Here is a 17954-nt window from a genome sequence, read left to right on the forward strand (position 1 = left end):
AGGGCAGCTGGCGGTTGGAGCAAAGTGTTCTTTACGGCCAGGGGAGGAGGGGAGTTGACTCCCTTCAGTTTGTCCATCTCTGTCCAATGGATTGGGATAGGCTTCTTCTTCCCTTGCAGTGATGCTCTTCTTGGGAGTCAGGGGTGTAGCCTCCCAGTGGCCCTCAGCCCCCTGGTTTCAGTGATAGAGGCACACATTTGTGTGAATTGGACCATAAACTCATTTTACCTATGTGGAGAGAGGGTGCTGTACTTACCCAGCTAGGCCAGGTATTTGGACTTGCATCTCCCAGGTCTCAACTTCAGCTCACTTTTCAGTGTGCTTCGCTCACAACCTTGTTGAGAGAGAGAGAGAGAGAGAGAGAGAGAGAGAGAGAGAGAGAGAGAGAGAGAGTGTCTATAGATATATAGTGCCGTGCAAAAGTAATCCGACCCCTGACATATTACTGAATTATAAATGGTACATTGTAATTTCGTTCTGTATAATAGTTTATTTTGAAACACTGAAACTCAAAATCAATTATTGTAAGGTGACATTGGTTTTATGTTGGGAAATGTTTGTAAGAAACATAAAAAACTGAAACATTCTGCTGGCATAACTATTCAACCCCTGTGCTGTGGAAGCTCCCAGTTTACACAGATGAAAGAAATTGCCCTGTTGAGGACACAGCTACCTTACTATTGGCCTCTACCTGTGAACCATTAAAGTTACTGTCACATTGTCAGGATAAAAACCCCACTGTTGAAGGATCATTGGTCAGGCTGTGGATCGGAAGGAAAATGAAAACCAAAGAGCATTCCACGCAAGTGAGAGATAATGTAATACAAATGCATAGATTAGGAAAAGAGTACAAAATAATATCCAAGTGTTTGGATATACCAGTGAGCACAGTTGGATCAGGAAGTGGAAGCTGCATCGCACCACCCAGGTACTGCCAAGAAAAGGCCGTCCCTCAAAATGCAGTGCTCAAACGAGACTTGTGAGAGAAGCCACAGAGGCCAATAATCACTTTGAAGGAGCTACAGAGTTCAGTGGCTGGGAGTGGAGTAATGGTGCACCAGTCAACCATATCAAGAGCTCTGCATAACACTGGCCTGTATGGGAGGGTGGCAAGAAAGAAGCCATTACTCAAAAAATACCATCTGAAAGCATGTCTGGAGTTTGCCAGAAAGCATGAGAGTGCCCCAGCTGCGATGTGGGAAAAGGTTTTGTGGTCAGATGAGACTTTTGGCCAAAACTCAAAGTGCTATGTGTGGTGCAATCCTAACACTGCCCATGCCTCAAGACACACCATCCCTACAGTGAAGTATAGTGGTGGCAGCATCATGCTGTGGGGATGCTTCTCATCAGCAGAGACAGGGCATCTTGTTAAAATTGAAGGAAGAATGGATGGAACAAAATACAGGGAAATACTGCAAGAGAACCTGCTTCAGTCCACTAAAAAACTGAAGCTTGGGAGGAAATTCATTTTTCAGCAGGACAGTGATCCCAAGCACTTGGCCAAAGCAACACTGGAGTGGCTTAAGAACAAAAAGGTGAGTGTGCTACAGTGGCCCAGTCAAAGTCCTGATCTCAATCCCATTGAGAATCTGTGGCGCTCTTTGAAAAGCGACATCCAACCAACCTGGAGTGAATCTGCCAAGAAGAATGGGCCAAAATCCCTCTGACAGTGTGTGCAAAGCTGGTAGATATCAAAGCTGGTACCCCAAAAGACTTAAAGCTGTTATTTCAGCGAAAGGTGGCTCTACCAAACATTAATGTGTGGGAGTTGAATACTTATACAAGCAGCATGTTTCAGTTTTGATGTTTCTTACAAACATTTCCCAACATAAAATCAATGTCACCTTACAACAATTGATTTTGAGTTTCAGTGTTTCAAAATAAAATAAAATATATTACAGTTCTCAGGTTCATTTGTCCTTGATAGCAGTTCTGTGAAGGCTGATCATTTATTTGTTTGTTTCCATTTTATAGATGGGGATCAGAGTAAGGCAATTACTTCCCTAGTCACACCCACAGAATCTGAGTGGAGTATTAAATTTGAACCCAGGATTCATAGGTACAAATGCAACACTCCACTGTTTGTTGACTCAGTAAGAACAGATGCTCTAGCTGTAATTTTGCAGGGAAAAAATGGAAAATTTGTTTGGAAGGCTTGATGCATTTCACTTTGGAAGTAGCTATCTACTTAATACGTTATGAGTAAATGCTCTTTGTGGAATACTGCTAAATTGGGATGCTTGTTTCATCATTTGAATCTAATGTTTAAATGGACTGTAAAGAAATCTAGATTTTTTTTGTAAAGCCTCGTTTTGTTTTTTCAATAGCTACATCCCAGAGAAGATGCCTGCTCCCCCAATGCCAACTATGGTGTCCTTTTAATAGAATTTTTTGAATTATATGGGCGTCATTTTAACTACCTGAAAACAGGAATCCGGATAAAGGACGGTGGCTCATATGTGGCTAAGGATGAAGTTCAGAAGAATATGCTAGATGGCTATAGACCATCAATGTTATACATTGAAGACCCACTACAACCAGGTATTTGAGCTTTTCACAGTGCCATAAGAAAGTAAACAATTTCTATGGAGGCTATAATTTATAAATTAATTTATATCCCACCCTTCCTCTGAGAGGGAGCCTAGGGCGGCAAACAAAAACACAAAAAGCACTTAAAAACATCTTAAAAACAAAGGTCATTAAAACATGTTAAAACAAAACATCTTGAAAATATCTTTTAAAAAATAACTTTAAAAACAGGTGAGGCTGTTGATGTGCTGAACCGTTGCCTGGCCGCGACAATGGACTGGATGAGAACTAACAAACTGAGGCTCAATCCCGACAAGACTGAGATGCTGCTGGTGGATGGTTTCTCTGATCGGATGGTGGATACATACCCTGTCCTGGATGGGGTTACACTCCCCCTAAAGGAGCAGGTCCGTAGTTTGGGAGTCCTCTTAGACTCTTCCCTCTCACTTGAGGCTCATGTAGCCTTGGTGGCACGGAATGCGTTCTACCAACTTTGGTTGGTAGCCCAGCTACGTCCCTATTTGAGTAAGGAGGACCTCACATCAGTTGTACATGCTCTGGTAACCTCGCGTTTGGACTACTGCAATGCGCTCTACGTAGGGCTACCTCTGAAGACAGTTCGGAAGCTACAGCTAGTGCAAAATGCGGCGGCCAGATTGCTAACAAGGACCAAGCGGTCCGAGCATATAACACCTGTTCTGGCTCGCTTGCACTGGCTCCCAATATGCTTCCGGGCCAGATTCAAAGTGTTGGTATTAACCTATAAAGCCTTATACGGCGCGGGACCACGATACCTGTCGGAACGCCTCTCCCGATTGAACCGGCCCGTACACTACGGTCTACTACGAAGGCCCTCCTCCGGGTTCCGTCTCATAAGGAGGCCCGGAGGGTGGTGACAAGATCTAGGGCCTTCTCAATGGTGGCCCCCGAATTGTGGAACGGTCTCTCCGAGGAGGTGCGCTTGGCGCCGACACTATTATCTTTTCGGCACCAAGTTAAAACCTTCCTCCTTTCCGAGGCATTTTAAATTAAGTTATCTTAATTTTAAATGTGTTGTAATTGATTTTAGATTATGTTGTTTTTATATGCTGTATTGTATTATATTGTGTGATTTTATTGTACTCTTGTGTTCGCCCAGAGAGCTATTGCTAGTCGGGCGGTATAAAAGTGTAATAAATAAATAATAATAATAATAATAATAATAATAATAATAATAATAATAATAAGCAATTCAGATGCAGACTGGGATAAGGTCTCTGCTTAAAAGGCTTGTTGAAACAGGAAGATCTTCGGTAGGTGCCAGAAAGATAACAGAGGTGGTGCCTGTCTAATACTTAAGGGGGGAGGGAATTCCAAAGTGTCGGTGCCGCAACACTATTTATTTATTAAATTTATAATAAACGTGGTAACCTCATGTTTGGATTACTGTAATGCGCTTTACGTAGGGCTACCTTTGAAGACAGTTCGGAAGCTACAACTAGTGCAAAATGCGGCGGCCAGATTGCTGACAAGGACCAAGCGGTCCGAGCATATAACACCTGTTCTGGCCAGCTTGCACTGGTTGCCAATATGTTTCCGGGCTAGATTCAAAGTGTTGGTATTAACCTATAAAGCCTTATACGGTGCGGGACCACGATACCTTGCGGAACGCCTCTTCCGATATGAACCGGCCCGTGCACTACGTTCTGCTACGAAGGCCCTCCTCCGGGTTCCAACTCACAGGGAGGCCCGGAGGGTGATGACAAGATCTAGGGCCTTCTCAGTGGTGGCCCCCGAACTATGGAACAGTCTCCCTGAGGAAGTACGCCTGGCGCCGACTCTGCTTTCCTTCCGGCGCCAGGTCAAAACCTTCCTATTCTCTGAAGCATTTTAAGTTACATTGATCTAATTTTAATAATGTTTATTGTATTGTTGATTGTATTTTAATATTATTTTGTTATTCATTGTATTTTTATACTATTTTATGTTCACCGCCCAGAGAGCTATCGCTAGTCGGGCGGTATATAAATTTAATAAATAAATAATAAAATAAATAAATAAATTATATCCTGCCCTTCCTCCCAGAAGGAGCCCAGGGTGGCAAAGGTCCGCTTCCTATGTTGTGCGCAACGGACCTCCTGATAAGATGGTATCTGTAGGATGCCTCGTCTGCAAAGCGCAGTGATCGACTGGGTGTATAAGGGGTGGTTATATAAGGGGTAAGACGATATTTCAGGTATTCTGGTCACAAGCTGTATAAGGCTTTGTACATCAAAACCAGAACCTTGGACTTTTAATCGAATGCAACATAGAAGCAAAACAACATTTTTATGGCCTGTTCCAGTTTCCAAATAAGTTTATTTATGAACTATCTTGTATTCAACATTCGTTAATAGAATGGTATTCTGAACATTTTGCCAAAGCACTTTTTCTTAACCTATAGAAATAGATCTGAGTAAGTGTTGGTGGAATGGATTTGGTGAATGTATTGAAAGTGTGCATGCACAATCTAGGGATATATAAACTGCATATTAGCAGCTTAATTTCTGTTAAATGTTATTTCTGTTAGATGTTGTTTCTGTTAGATGTTGTTTTTGAACATTTATATCTTGCCTTTTCTTCAAATTCCAAGGCAGCTAACAGTCTGAAAACTGCAGAAAAAAATGCCCAAAAGCAGCAGAATAATAAATAATCAAGAGAGCATCAGTTAAGACAAAAGAAATACAGTAGTTGATAAAATACTGTCATTTAAATTGTCCCCATGGCAGAGTAAAAGACTGTGCAAACAGTTGATAACTTATAATATAAACACCTTCCTACAAAGGAAGCATTTTGCAATATGGCGGAAAGACGTTAAAGACGGGTGGAAGGTGAACTTCCTTGGAATGGAAACACAAAGCCTGGGTGTAGCTACTAATAAGGTTGAAACCATTCGGGTTTATTTTATTGACTTGACTAACGTCAGGTTATATTTGTTTGTAATTGCTTATGTTTGTGATACAAAATAATTTTACAATACTAGTTCTATATTTCATTTGGATATTTAGATCCCAGTTTGTTGAAAATTACTTTGGTTTGGTTTTGCTCAGTGTAAAATTGTGTTGCATTCAGAGAAAGTTTTTGCCTACTGCACCTTTATTTATTTTTTTCTTTAAGGTAATGATGTCGGCAGAAGTTCTTATGGTGCCATGCAAGTAAAACAGGCCTTTGATTATGCATATGTTGTTTTGAGCCATGCAGTATCGCCAATGGCTAAATATTATCCCAACAATGAAAGCGAAAGGTAAACCTCTTGTGTCCCAAGTGAGATCCATTAGTGATGTTACTTTCTCCCTTTTAAAATCCAGTTAACCCTTTCTTTCTCTTAAAATGACCACAGTATATTAGGAAGAATTATCAGAGTAACACAAGAAGTGGCAACATACAGAGATTGGATATCGAAGCAGTGGGGAATACAGAATAGCACAGAGACTTCATGCAATGGTAAGATTTTCTTATGCATAGGCTTGCAAAACCCTTGCAGCCAACAGCTCACTGATGCTTTACATCCAGGTAGGGAAATCTATAATATAGGCTGTACAGGTTTCACAAGCAATATAAGACCAGTGGTTGTATCTGACAAAAATTATTCTCAGGGTATAGATGTACTGAAATCAGTGGATATAACGTAAGTCGGTTGATCTCAGTGGGTGTACTCTGAGCATGACTTAGTTTGATTCAGCTCTTATAAAGTTTTCATTTTAAAACCTGTTGTTAATCCTCATGAGTTGTAGGCAGAAGCTTGAATGTTTGACAGCAGAATCGGCTAAAGTCTTGACCTGGCAGTAGTCCCTTCTGTTGACATAAAATACAGAATAGTTGAGTCAAAAAGAAAACTAAAGCTACATAATCTAAGCCAACCACTCACTAAATCGAAGCCAGTCTTTCCCAGATATTCTGAAATGCATTAAGCCTGTATGAAAGCATGCAGATTGTAATGATCCAGACTAAAATATGTTGCAAGCAAAGAACAGGCAGTAGAGGAGATACTGGGATGTCAAGGGTATCCAAAAGAGAAAAGTAGTTTACCATGCTTTTCAAACCAGCTATGTCTGAAACCCTATGCCCATTTACTTGAGAGTAAAGTCCACTGAACACAATAGTTGTTTTTTCTGAGAAAACACATTGGATTTCATTGCAAGTGTGAAATTTAAGACTATGGAGCACTTTACTAAATGCTGCTATTCAGCAACCTTTGTTTTGTTTTGTGGAAATAGATATAGAAGGCCATGATCCTAAACACACTAGTGAATCTAGACACTGAGCTTGCTTGTGAGTAAACATGCATAAGACTGCAATGTCAGACACAGAGGCAAGAAGTTTGCAAGCGTAGGTTCACAGTCCAGCGATACCAGAAAGTTTACTTGATAGCTGACTTCTTCAGTAGAAAAAGCCAAGGAGTTAAAAAAAATGATATTCTGAATAAATGGAGATGTAAAGATCTAGTTTCCAAACTGTCCATATTTATATGTTGGCAGGGAACCACTATTCTATACAGCAAATGTCAAAACATGAGTCTCTGAGGAGTGTGTTAAAGAGATAACTTCCTCCTCCTAGGAGTAGAATGTACGTTACAGGGAACCACCCTGCCAAGAGTGGCTTTTGTAAATTACGATTAGGAGAAGTTTTAGCAAATTCATTTAACGTAGCATTAACCTGAAAAGTTCCATCTCTAAAATAGGCACTTGGAGCAGTGTTTCTCTGACAGCCAACTTGGTTAAAAAAAAATTATTAGCACCCAGTGTGCTCAAAGCACTGCACAGCCAACAGTACCACAACTTTCCAATATTTAAAACCACAACATTTCACTTAGCTTTCTGTTATGCTTCCTTTTTGAATTACGCTATGCCAACCTTGGTGTGTAACTAATATGGCAAAATTATATTAATATGGCCATACATACTGCTGCTCTGCCCTGTGCAAACTGTCTCAGGATGAATCAAGGTTATATAGGATCAATGCTTAGGTAATTTCCTACAATCTTTAGAGAAACTTAATGGATTCAGTTAAAGTTAATGCTCCCAATCCATCTTAAGTTAATCATGAATAAATCCCCTGGGAAGCCATGGACTTAAATTAGTTGTGTTTAACTTGTTTCATTGGTTTCAGTGGCACATAGTCATGACTAAGTTATTTGGTTCTGTGGTTCTGTCTCTCTTAGTTCCCTTAAATGCAAGTTAAGACTTCTGTCATGCAGGAGTTAATAACAAGTTAAACTGAACTTGCATACTTCTTTTTGCACTTGATCCATCTTTGTGTAAGCAGTATGTGCTGTACATGCAAACGTGGAAGTTGGTTTTCTTTACAACCCACTGATTGGTTGAGAGGTGTGCATGGTATGTATTCTTCTAACACAGGTGGGGAACCTGTGGGCCTCCAGATGTTGCTGAACTACATCTCCCATCATCCCAGGCCATTGGCCATGGTGTCTGTGGCTGATGGGAGTTGGGAGTCTAACAATATCTAGAGGGCCACGTTTCCCGTCCTTGAGAGTCCAAAGCCCTCTAAAATTGTGAAAAACTTTATTATTGTACTTTATATCATACTTATTCTGTACTCGATTATCTTTTATACTAGGTAATGGCGTGACCTTGATAGTAGATAACCAACAGTTGGATAAATGCAACAATAATATTTCTGAAGAGAGTGAATTGCTAGGGAAACCTAGAAGTAAAACCTCAGAGACACCAAGCAAACACTCATCAAACTCTTCATCAGGCCCTTTGTCATCATCATCTTCTACACTTTCCAGCTCCAGTGATGTAGTAAGTACCATGCCCTGGTCACTTTCAAACTGCATTATCACAATGCACTCTAGCTGCCCTTGAAAACAGTCCAGAAACTTCCATTGGTTCAGAATATAGCAGGTACTGCCAGCATGGCCCATACTAGGCAGGTCTTGTGTTCTCTTCACTGGCTACCAGTTTGTTTCTGGGCTAACTTTGAAGTGCTGGCTCTAGTCTTTTTAAAACCCAAAATGGTTTGGTGGTCATGATATCTTGGGAATTGCCTCGTCCCATATGGAACTGGCTGACGATCTTTGCTCAGCTTCTGAGGCCCCAACACTGGCAGAAGTTCAATTAGTAGGAAAAAGAGAGAGGATCTTTTTATAGGGTTGTGCAATAGCTTCCCCAGGGAAGTGCCCCTTTTGCCTTCATTTAAATAGGCACTAAAGACAACCAGGTTTTGGTGGACATCTTTAGTTAAAGCTTTCACAATTGGCTAAGTTATTGCTTCTGTCTGCTTTTTAAAATAGTATTTTAACTTTTTCTTTCTCTTGGCTGTTTTGTGTCTTCTTGCAGAGAAGACTCAGCAACCCCAAAAACAACACAGCTGTTTTTTGGACTAGGGGATGAGCAGATTTAGATTCTCCCCCCTCAAACAGCATCCTCCAATATCTTGCACCAGTTAAAAAAAACAAAACAAAGAGCTTAAAAACAAGAATCAGCTAAAGTATAAAGCCTGTGAGAGGGGCAAAAAAGCCTAAGACAATGCAAAGCTTGGTGAAACTGAAAAGTCTTCAGCAGATGATGAAAAGTCAAGAAGAGGGCCATTCAGACTTCCTCAGAAAAAGTTCCAAAATCCTGGCACCATGGCCAAAAATGACACATTGCATTCCCAGCCAGCCACGCGGGGCAAACAAAAGCTCCATGTTTAATTAACCTCTGATTTTGCCCAGTGATTATGATGATGTCTCCTTTTCTATTCTATATGCTTAGAAATTATATATATTACAGTGGATGATGAGCGTCAGTTATTCACATGTGAATTCTAAGAACAGCAGATAAATGTTAAAACGTCCAGAAAGGAATATTCTCTCCCTCCTTTTCATACACTAGTGAATGCTGGTGATGTTTAGGTGATAGGATTCACTAGTGTACCCTTGCACAATCGCAAAACTTGCCTGGATTGTGATGCTTGTAACTTCTCAATCTGATCTCATTAAGATGCTTTTGCTGTTCTGCCTTTTGGGGTTTGATATCAGCAGCATGTGCTTGCCCTTCTCAACTTTGTAACTTACCAAGCCAAATGTAGCTCTCCGGCCCTGGATGGTGGTCCAACAGGGATTATGTGATATTCCATATTCTGCCTGGGACAAAAAAACACAAAGGTTGGTGAAGCACTCAGCAGGCAGTAATATATGCCTGGTGGATCAGTAGTTGTGCAGGGGAGTTAGGGGTGCAAATCCTATAAAACTCCCAATTTTTGTATACCTGTTGATGAGTCCAAAATAATTGGAAGAACGTTTGCATCTGTCTAGCATTTTAAAAGCTCATTTTTGTGAAGAATTAATTGCATTGTATGTTCATGAAATGTGATTTAGGAACATTCCTAGAGTATAAATGTGATTCTGATAGGTCACTAGAGAAAGGAGCAATAAGGGACCCTTTATCACTTAGTTTTTGAGAGCAGTTGTCTCTTATTTGGTGTAGTTTCTGAAGGTGCAGACCACCTGAAAACAATGGGCTTTCCTGTCTTTCCTCTTAACTGCATGTTCCTACTGATGCCTGTTTCCCAACAGGAGTCTGATGGGACACCATGCAAAACCTCTAAACAGCTGGGCTGCCGCCAAGCTACAACAAACAGAATGGCTACTCAGGACATATCACTGGGATCCATGCCACTGAGTGGGAAAATTCCAAGTGGCCAAATAGTGAATGCATCTGGTGTTGTAAACAAATCCCAGGTTGGTAGGGCATTGGGCTCAATCACCTTGGTCCCTTTCCTTCTTTCACTGACTGAAGTCTGCATACTGCCTTAAGCAATATCCTCCCAAAAGGGATTTCAGTACAGCATTTTGTTGGTTGCAGAAGTTCTGTAACCTCTGGTTTACACGAGTTAGCACGTTTTCCTTTAGGGTTGAAATCTGGGAAGATGGGACACATCCCCTGTCTCTTCAAGGCTTAATGCTGGTGGGGAGGCTGTAAAATAAAACTTCTCCAGCAATAGAAAATGGATCTATGAAGCTCTGGGAAGCTAAATATATGGTAGGTAAAAGGGGTTTGAGCAATTGCAAAGCAATGTGGATGAGTGCAGAACTTTGCACCCTGGGGTACTTCCACACTAGGGGTTTTACTGCAGAATATCAACATTTGTATACCACTTGATTGTGAATAGAACCTCTGAGTAGTTTACAAAACATTAAACAAACAGTAAAATTGTCAATAAAACACATAGTTAAAACAGGACCTATTTTTATATCGCTTTTCTGAGCCAAAATGCCTGTCCAAACTGGCTTACAATCAAAAGATAGAAATAGTTCAAAATTTAAAACTTTTAAAATGTAACACTGCGAATCAGCAACACGTGACCATAAAATATGCTGTAAATAGCCATGCTTTTTATGAGGCACCTGAGTAATATCAGTTGCCTTCCGTTGCTTCTCCAGTCTCTTTTCAGACCACAGAGAATTGCAAAATTTTTGGAAGGAATGAAACAAAAGAACAACCTCTACAGTAGTAGATTACCTGAAACATATAACACTTTTTTAAAGAGGTGTGATTTGACATGTGCAGCAGTATGTCAGGCGTGTAAGGCTAGTGCCAGTCGTCTACACCAAAGCATACCTCCATTATCTTTCTAGTGGGCATCATTTTAGCTGTGTAATTTTCATCTATATTTTTTAAATATTTAGTTGCACAGTAACACTTAAAGGATAAAGCATTTTGCACATATTAAAAACACTTCCATCTTTTCTGTCAGTACCATTTTATATTCTCTTTAAACAAAATTATTTTAACATGATTGAAATAAACGCATAATAGTGCTCAGATTTTAAAAGGTCCTAGTGCAAACTTTAGAAATTACTTTAAAAATTGACAACAATTGTTTAAAAATGGCACATTCAGGTGAATTGCCTCTTTGCCTGTCCATATAGCTCTTTCAAGCTCACACACTAGATTGGATTGGGGATAACAGATGTACATTAAGAGAGGTCCTGTGTGCCTTCTCAAGTGTGGGAAAAAAGTCTGTTGCCGTTCCACATGTACCTTACAATGGAAGAGTAATGAATATGGTATTGCTAGGAACTGCTAGTCTGGGAGCACCCCTAGAAACTCCATACAGACCTTCTTGATCTGCATGCAACTCTCCTCCTTTTGTGGAACTGCCCAGTTCTGCTTGTCTTTGCTCATGTAACTGTGGCTTAGATGATACAGAGTAAATGAACCGTAGCATGTGTTCATGCTGTCTTTCTCTCTCTGCAGCACGGATCTACGAGGTTATTCCGCACTTCTTCCAACAAAGGCTTCCAAGGTCCAGCAAATTCAAGCCATGGTACCTCGGTCATAAACAAACAGCACCAAGGCAGCAAAACACACCAGTATATCCATGGCAAAAAGAGGAAACACAAGAGGGACGCAGGGCTTTCGGACCTTTGTAGATAGTTCTCCTATCTGACAATTTTGACTGTTCTTCTGTGTGCAATGATCTCACGCTACAAGAATAAGTTGGACAGTGACACCCCCCCCCCAAGAATCTCGTCTGGAGTCTCAAGACTGTTGAAACGTTGATTAGCAACACATTGTAGTTTTTTTTCCAGCTCGCCACGGAACAGATCATGAAGACTGATAATGGCAAAAAAGAGTCAGGGAGGGATGGTGGGAGAGAGGAGGAAAAGGTCACTCATCCGACAAGGCATATGCTACCACAGGGTTGTTTAGGATATAAAAGCTTGAATGTAAAATAAATTATTTCCCATCAGCTTTTCTGCTGACCTGTAGTGGGGTAGTATTCAATGTGTTTAAGGGGTTGGTAATGGAACTAAAACAAAAGGATAAAAAGTGGAAAAAATATATTTTGAGAGAAACCCAAAGTTCAAAGGAGAGAAAGCAAATTCATGCATGATAATTTTAAAATTATTTTTGCATATATTTACCATTTTATTGTGTATCTATAGATGACCATATAGGAAAATTGACATTTGTAATAGTGGATTTGTTAATACTTTTTACATAACATTGCCGTTTAAATTGTAAAAACATTTTCCCCTTCTCCCTCAGGATTAGCTTAAAATAATAATAATCTGAATTGTCAGTTGAACATCAGACAATGTAGTGAGTGAGTTATATGGCTCAGAATTGTGTTTTTTTTCCTTTTTAGCATTGAAATAATTTAATAGCACATTTATGCATCTGCACAAGTTGCTTCTCTGAAGGAAAAAAACCAGGTAAGATGCAGGGGCAAAGACTCATTTATAAAGTGTACAAAATGCATCCTGTGTCCACTCTGAGCTTGTATTTCCTCTCTTGGGAAGAAAATGAAATTGTGACCTTATTTCTAAAGTGCCATCATCTCAGGCAAAGGGGTATTCCAGGTTAGTTTTCATCAGAAGTCTTTTTTTAAAAATTTGATAGGAAACCAAGCTACTTTTTGGGTGGGTGGGGGGAGAGGAAGCACTTTGCTGTATTAAGGAAAAACATCTCAAGTTCATTGGTGATGCCTACATTTTGGGACCTCCTGTAAATCTTAAGCCTTTATTTTCTATTTTTGTGCCTTCATCCCCATTTTTTCTCCTTTATCTTGCAACTTTGTATCTTTTATTTTTATTCTTTTTTAAAAAATCAGAAATGAAACTGTTAAGGCAGTTTAAAATTTTTTTACTTGTTATCTCATTCTCTTTTTGGTACATTTTTAAAATTCACCTGTAAAGAATTAAAATGGTCTTCAATAACGGAAAGAAATTTGTATTGCTATCTAAACAGCTGAAACCTTTCATATCCAAGACTTCAATGATTTCTCCCACCCTGCCTCTTAAAATGTTTAAACATTTCCTAGCTCAGCCATGCTGTGGATTTTAAGACTGAAGAGAAATTCATGCTATGAATGCGGAATGGAAACATGTAGGGTTGTAGTCACTTGCATTGTTTGCAAAAAGGATTTGGAGCACTTTAATTGATAGAATGTAAGGTGACATTTACTGTAATATTGTTCTTTGAAGGGGGAAGTGTGTGTGTGTAGTATGCAAGACTTTGTTCATTGTGTCCAGTCTGGAGAATAACGATGATCCTTTTATGAGGAATAATATTAGCTTTTAGGTGTTTCTTTTATAATTGCAGACCAACTTGACCTTCAGTAAGCACTGATCAAGTGCAAAAGATTTTTAAGTAAAATAATGCAACATGACCAAAAACTGTCATGACTGAAAACTAATAAAACACGCTGTAGATGGTATAGCATTTACCTTCCAAGAAAATGGAGGGAAAAAACACAACCTAGCCACCATAATGCTCAAGAACACTAAGCTTAAAAAAAAGAATGTTAAGTAGTCAAAATATTTTAAGTTTTAGATCCACATTTGTTCCAATCAGTTTTTATCAACAAGATTTTTGTTACTATAATTTACTACAAGTGCATTATCAAAGTATTTATTTTGAAATTTAAAATGTTTTATAACTGTGTAGGCCTACCTTCACTGCTTTGGGAACAAATTCTAAATTATAGTAATCCAGTATTACTAGCTGCTGTTACCAAATGCTGTTACAAATGCGTAATATACCGATCTGTATTATCCACACTGAAGGTTTTTTTAATTATTATTATTTTTTTTCAAAGAATCACCCTCATTGTTGGAAACAAATGTTCTGTCAGGATGCAGAGATTGGTGTTCCAATAAGCATGTGATTATTTTAATGTGGTGGTAGCGGGAAGATAATCTTGATTCCATTGGGAATCTTTGGTTTGCCTCAATTTATGGTTTTCATAAATTTTAATGGGAAATTAGCTTTTCCTGAACTGCTCAAGTTTCATTTTGTAAACAGTATCTTTCTAGCAGAAGACAACGAATAAAAAGCATGAAGGAGAAATTGAGGTATTTATTTGGCCTCAAATTACCAGCATTGTATTCATAAAACACTGTATGTCTAGCAAATCTTTATTTAAACTGAACAGTTGAACTGTTCATTTTTTCAATCTGAAGTAAAAACAAAAGTTTCAAGACCTTTAAGTTTTGCCTGCTCATTTATCTTGTACATTTCATCTCTGTATTTGACTTAAGTCTAATTCCTTTTTTGAGTTTCAATACTTTTTTGTGAAAATTTTGTGAAATATATATATATAAAATAAATGTTTCAACACAACTTTTTTATCATTCGTACATCTATTTTCTTTTGAAAGGCATTTGGTCCCACACATAATTCCCCATACACACACACACACACACACGCAAAGCAAATTTGAAATGGCCAGATTATTGCATAATAGTGACAGTAAGAGTGAGGCTGAGGGTGGCATGAACCAGGAGCCTATAGTTGAGTGGCAACTGGTACTCTGGGCAAAAGTACCATGGTTGTGCACAAGCTTCATATACTTGTATATAGCCCCGTCACGCCCCATTTGCATGAACAGCAAAACAAACCAGGAAGCTGCCGTTAACCATAGCCTTCCATCCTGTACAAACTGGGAGATACAGTTAATGGCTTCTGAAAAAGCCAGCTGTAAATGATGGCTTCAGAATCATGGCTTCTTTAGAATTCTTCTGCATCCTGGCTTTTTTGGAATAATTCCTCAGTTTCTCACAAACAAGAGTCTTGTTTTTATTATTATAGTTTATTTATATCCTGCCTTATGGCCAAAAGGCCCTCAAGGCGGCTTACAAGAAAAGCACAAATATACAAGAAAAATACAAAATATGTTTTTGTGATTGTTTTGCTGTTCGAGAAAAGGGAACACACCATGCAATTGCTAATTAAGCCAGGATTTGATCAAGGAAATGAGGCCACTAAAATTCATTGTGCCACTTAAGTGACGGGGTGTGTGTGTGGTTTTGCTTTGAATTCACTGAGGAGGCTGGCAACAGCACAGTACAAAACTAGCAGATAGGTGTGTAGCTCTTTTTATTATAGGAAGGCCAATAGGCCTGTGTGTCTCAAGAAATGCTAAAGCACTGTGCTGTCCATGCCTTCAACTTGCCTGCTTACGCAGAAATGGAAATGGACTGCCTTCAAGTCAATTCCGACTTATGGTGACCCTGTGAATAGGGTTTTCATGGTAAGCGGTGTTCAGAGGGGATTTACCATTGCCTCCTGAGGCTGAGAGGCAGCGACTGGCCCAAGGTCACCCAGTGAGCTTGATGCCTGTGTGGGGATTCGAACCCTGGTCTCCCTTATATTTGCAGAGTAATTGCAAGAAAGGGTCTATAAATAGACTTGATGTTATTTGTGCCTGAATGTAATACGTTAGTGACCATTTCATAGCCAATCTACCTTTTCTAGCCCTGCAGTTCACAGGTTGGCAAGGAAAACAATTTATTATTGTTGTTGTTGTTATTAATTTATTAATCAGTCAAATTTATATCCCACCCTTCTTCCCAGTAGGAATGCATAATGCATGTGGCTCTAGTCCAGCAATTCCTTGTTGAACACTTAATGCGTGCGTGGGGCTCCTGTTAAGTTTCTTTTTGCTTTGCTTCAATGCAAGAGGCAGCTCTGTGAGTGCAAGGAGATAAGCACATGTAGCTGTGGGAAGTCCTACCACTAGCAAGGAGGCCCCTACAAGCAGTGGTGTGTACATGCAACTAGATTGGGACCCTGTGTGTGAACACAGCATCACTTGCAGAAATTGGGAGTGGATGGAAATTGTAATAAAGGTTGGTCTTCAGTATTATGACAGTTCACCTTTTAACAACTGGAGCTATGCAAGAAGCATAATTTTGTGTAGCTCAAATTGCATATTAGGATTTCACAGAAGGGAAATGTCTTGCAATGTTTACTTTTAGGGTGAAAGCATATTCTTGTTTGTGGTCTCTTGCAAAATGTTACAACAGTAAAAGAGAAATAGGATGGAGTGGATGGTAAGCTAAAAATGGCACATGCATTACAAAAATAATCGAGTGAATCTGGCCTTCAAGATACTGGATTCCAATTCCCATCGGCCCTAGCCAGCATGGCCAATGGTCAGGAATTGTGGGACTTGTAGTCCAGCAACATCTGGAAAGCCACAGGTCCTCAAGCCTATTATAAAGACTGACGTTGTAGCTTGAGTTTGTGTAGACGAGTTTATTTTACTACATGTATCTGACAAGGTAGACCAGTCTTTATGAAAATTCAAGTGCCACAAAAAAAATCTTCATATTACTGCAACAGACTAACAATGCTATCTATCTGGAACTAGTGCATAAAGAAACTCCAGGATGGTAATGAATAGTACACTGCAAAACATCTCCAGATCATAGCATTTCGGATTTGATTTTGTTGCTTCAAAAATGTACAACAAAATTGTAATTTATGGACCCTTTTTTAACTAGGCAAAGAAAAATTGCAGTGATCTTGGAACTAAAGAGTAGGTATGTTGTGAATGCATTACATAATCTTAATAGGGCTGCAATCTGTTTAAATGAATATTAACTGCTTTAATCTGATGGTTTTGATTGACAAATTTGCATAACTATACATAGGTAAAAAAATTGATACTACTGAAGCAAGATTCTTGGTTTGTTTTTAAATGTACACATGTTCTAAAGCAGGCACCATCTTAGAAGAAACACATTTCCTGTAGGATCAATGGAATAATGGATCTTAAGAGAGTGTTTAACAACTGGAAGTGTGTGTGTGTGTGTGTGTGACAGAGAGAGAGTGTGTGTGTGTGTGTGTGTGTGAATCTGATTGGGGGTACATTTTCTTTCCATTTGATTTATACCCTGCCCTTCCAGCAAGAGCCCAGGGCAGCATTTTCAGTTGACTAGTTAGATTAAGTGATTAAATACTTTAAATCAAATGTTGCAGCCCTGCTATTAAGAGCACTTTTAAAAATAAGTAATTAAATAATGTTTTAATAGTCAACTATGTACTGCGCATTCTCTAATAAATAAGTATTCTTATGCAGCAGTTCAGAGTGTCCAAAGCTCTGTTAGAATTCTAGCACAGGGAGAGGGAGAGGCTCAGGCTCTTCCTGATCCAAGTAACATTATTGTAAAGCCAGTGTGGTATAGTGGTTAGAGTGTCAGACTGGGACCTGGGAGACCAGGGCTGAAATCCTTGCTTGGGCATGAAGCTCATTGGGTGACCTTGGACCAGTTGCTGTCTCTTGGCCTAACCTACCTCACAGGGTTGTTGTGAGGATAAAATTGGGAGGGGAGAGCCATGTTTGTATGCCACCTTGGCCTCCTTAGAGGGAAGGTGGCATATAAATGTATTATTATTTATTTTTCTTTTCTCTCAAGGGGCAACCTTCATGGGAACATGCAAATACAGGCATCTTCATTGGGTCTGCTTGATCCACATGGCTTTGCAACAATTTTATCATTTACCACAGGTTTGCGGGCAGACTATGGCTTGCCAAAATCTGTAAAAGTTTAATAAAAAGTTGCATGAGGGGGTTGAGGGAATACATGAGCTCCATGCTCATGCACCTAAACTAGCACATATTGCCAAACCATGGTTTGGAATTGTTTGAATCAAAGCAGAGGCAAG

General features: G+C 39.5%; 1 protein-coding gene across 1 annotated transcript in view; it reads left to right on the forward strand.

Moving 5' to 3' along the window:
- TENT4B (terminal nucleotidyltransferase 4B) overlaps positions 1-14543 on the forward strand; it is a 52723-nt gene extending 38180 nt beyond the window's left edge. Inside the window, exons 7-12 of the mRNA XM_061593999.1 lie at positions 2328-2541; positions 5665-5791; positions 5888-5991; positions 8125-8312; positions 10070-10234; positions 11754-14543. Coding sequence (XP_061449983.1) covers positions 2328-2541; positions 5665-5791; positions 5888-5991; positions 8125-8312; positions 10070-10234; positions 11754-11933 — 978 coding nt within the window. The 3' untranslated portion in view covers positions 11934-14543. The remainder of the gene's footprint in view (positions 1-2327; positions 2542-5664; positions 5792-5887; positions 5992-8124; positions 8313-10069; positions 10235-11753) is intronic.
- Positions 14544-17954: the final 3411 nt, after the last annotated feature.

Source organism: Rhineura floridana, chromosome 13 (genome assembly GCF_030035675.1).
Source record: "Rhineura floridana isolate rRhiFlo1 chromosome 13, rRhiFlo1.hap2, whole genome shotgun sequence".
Classification (NCBI taxonomy): domain Eukaryota; kingdom Metazoa; phylum Chordata; class Lepidosauria; order Squamata; family Rhineuridae; genus Rhineura; species Rhineura floridana.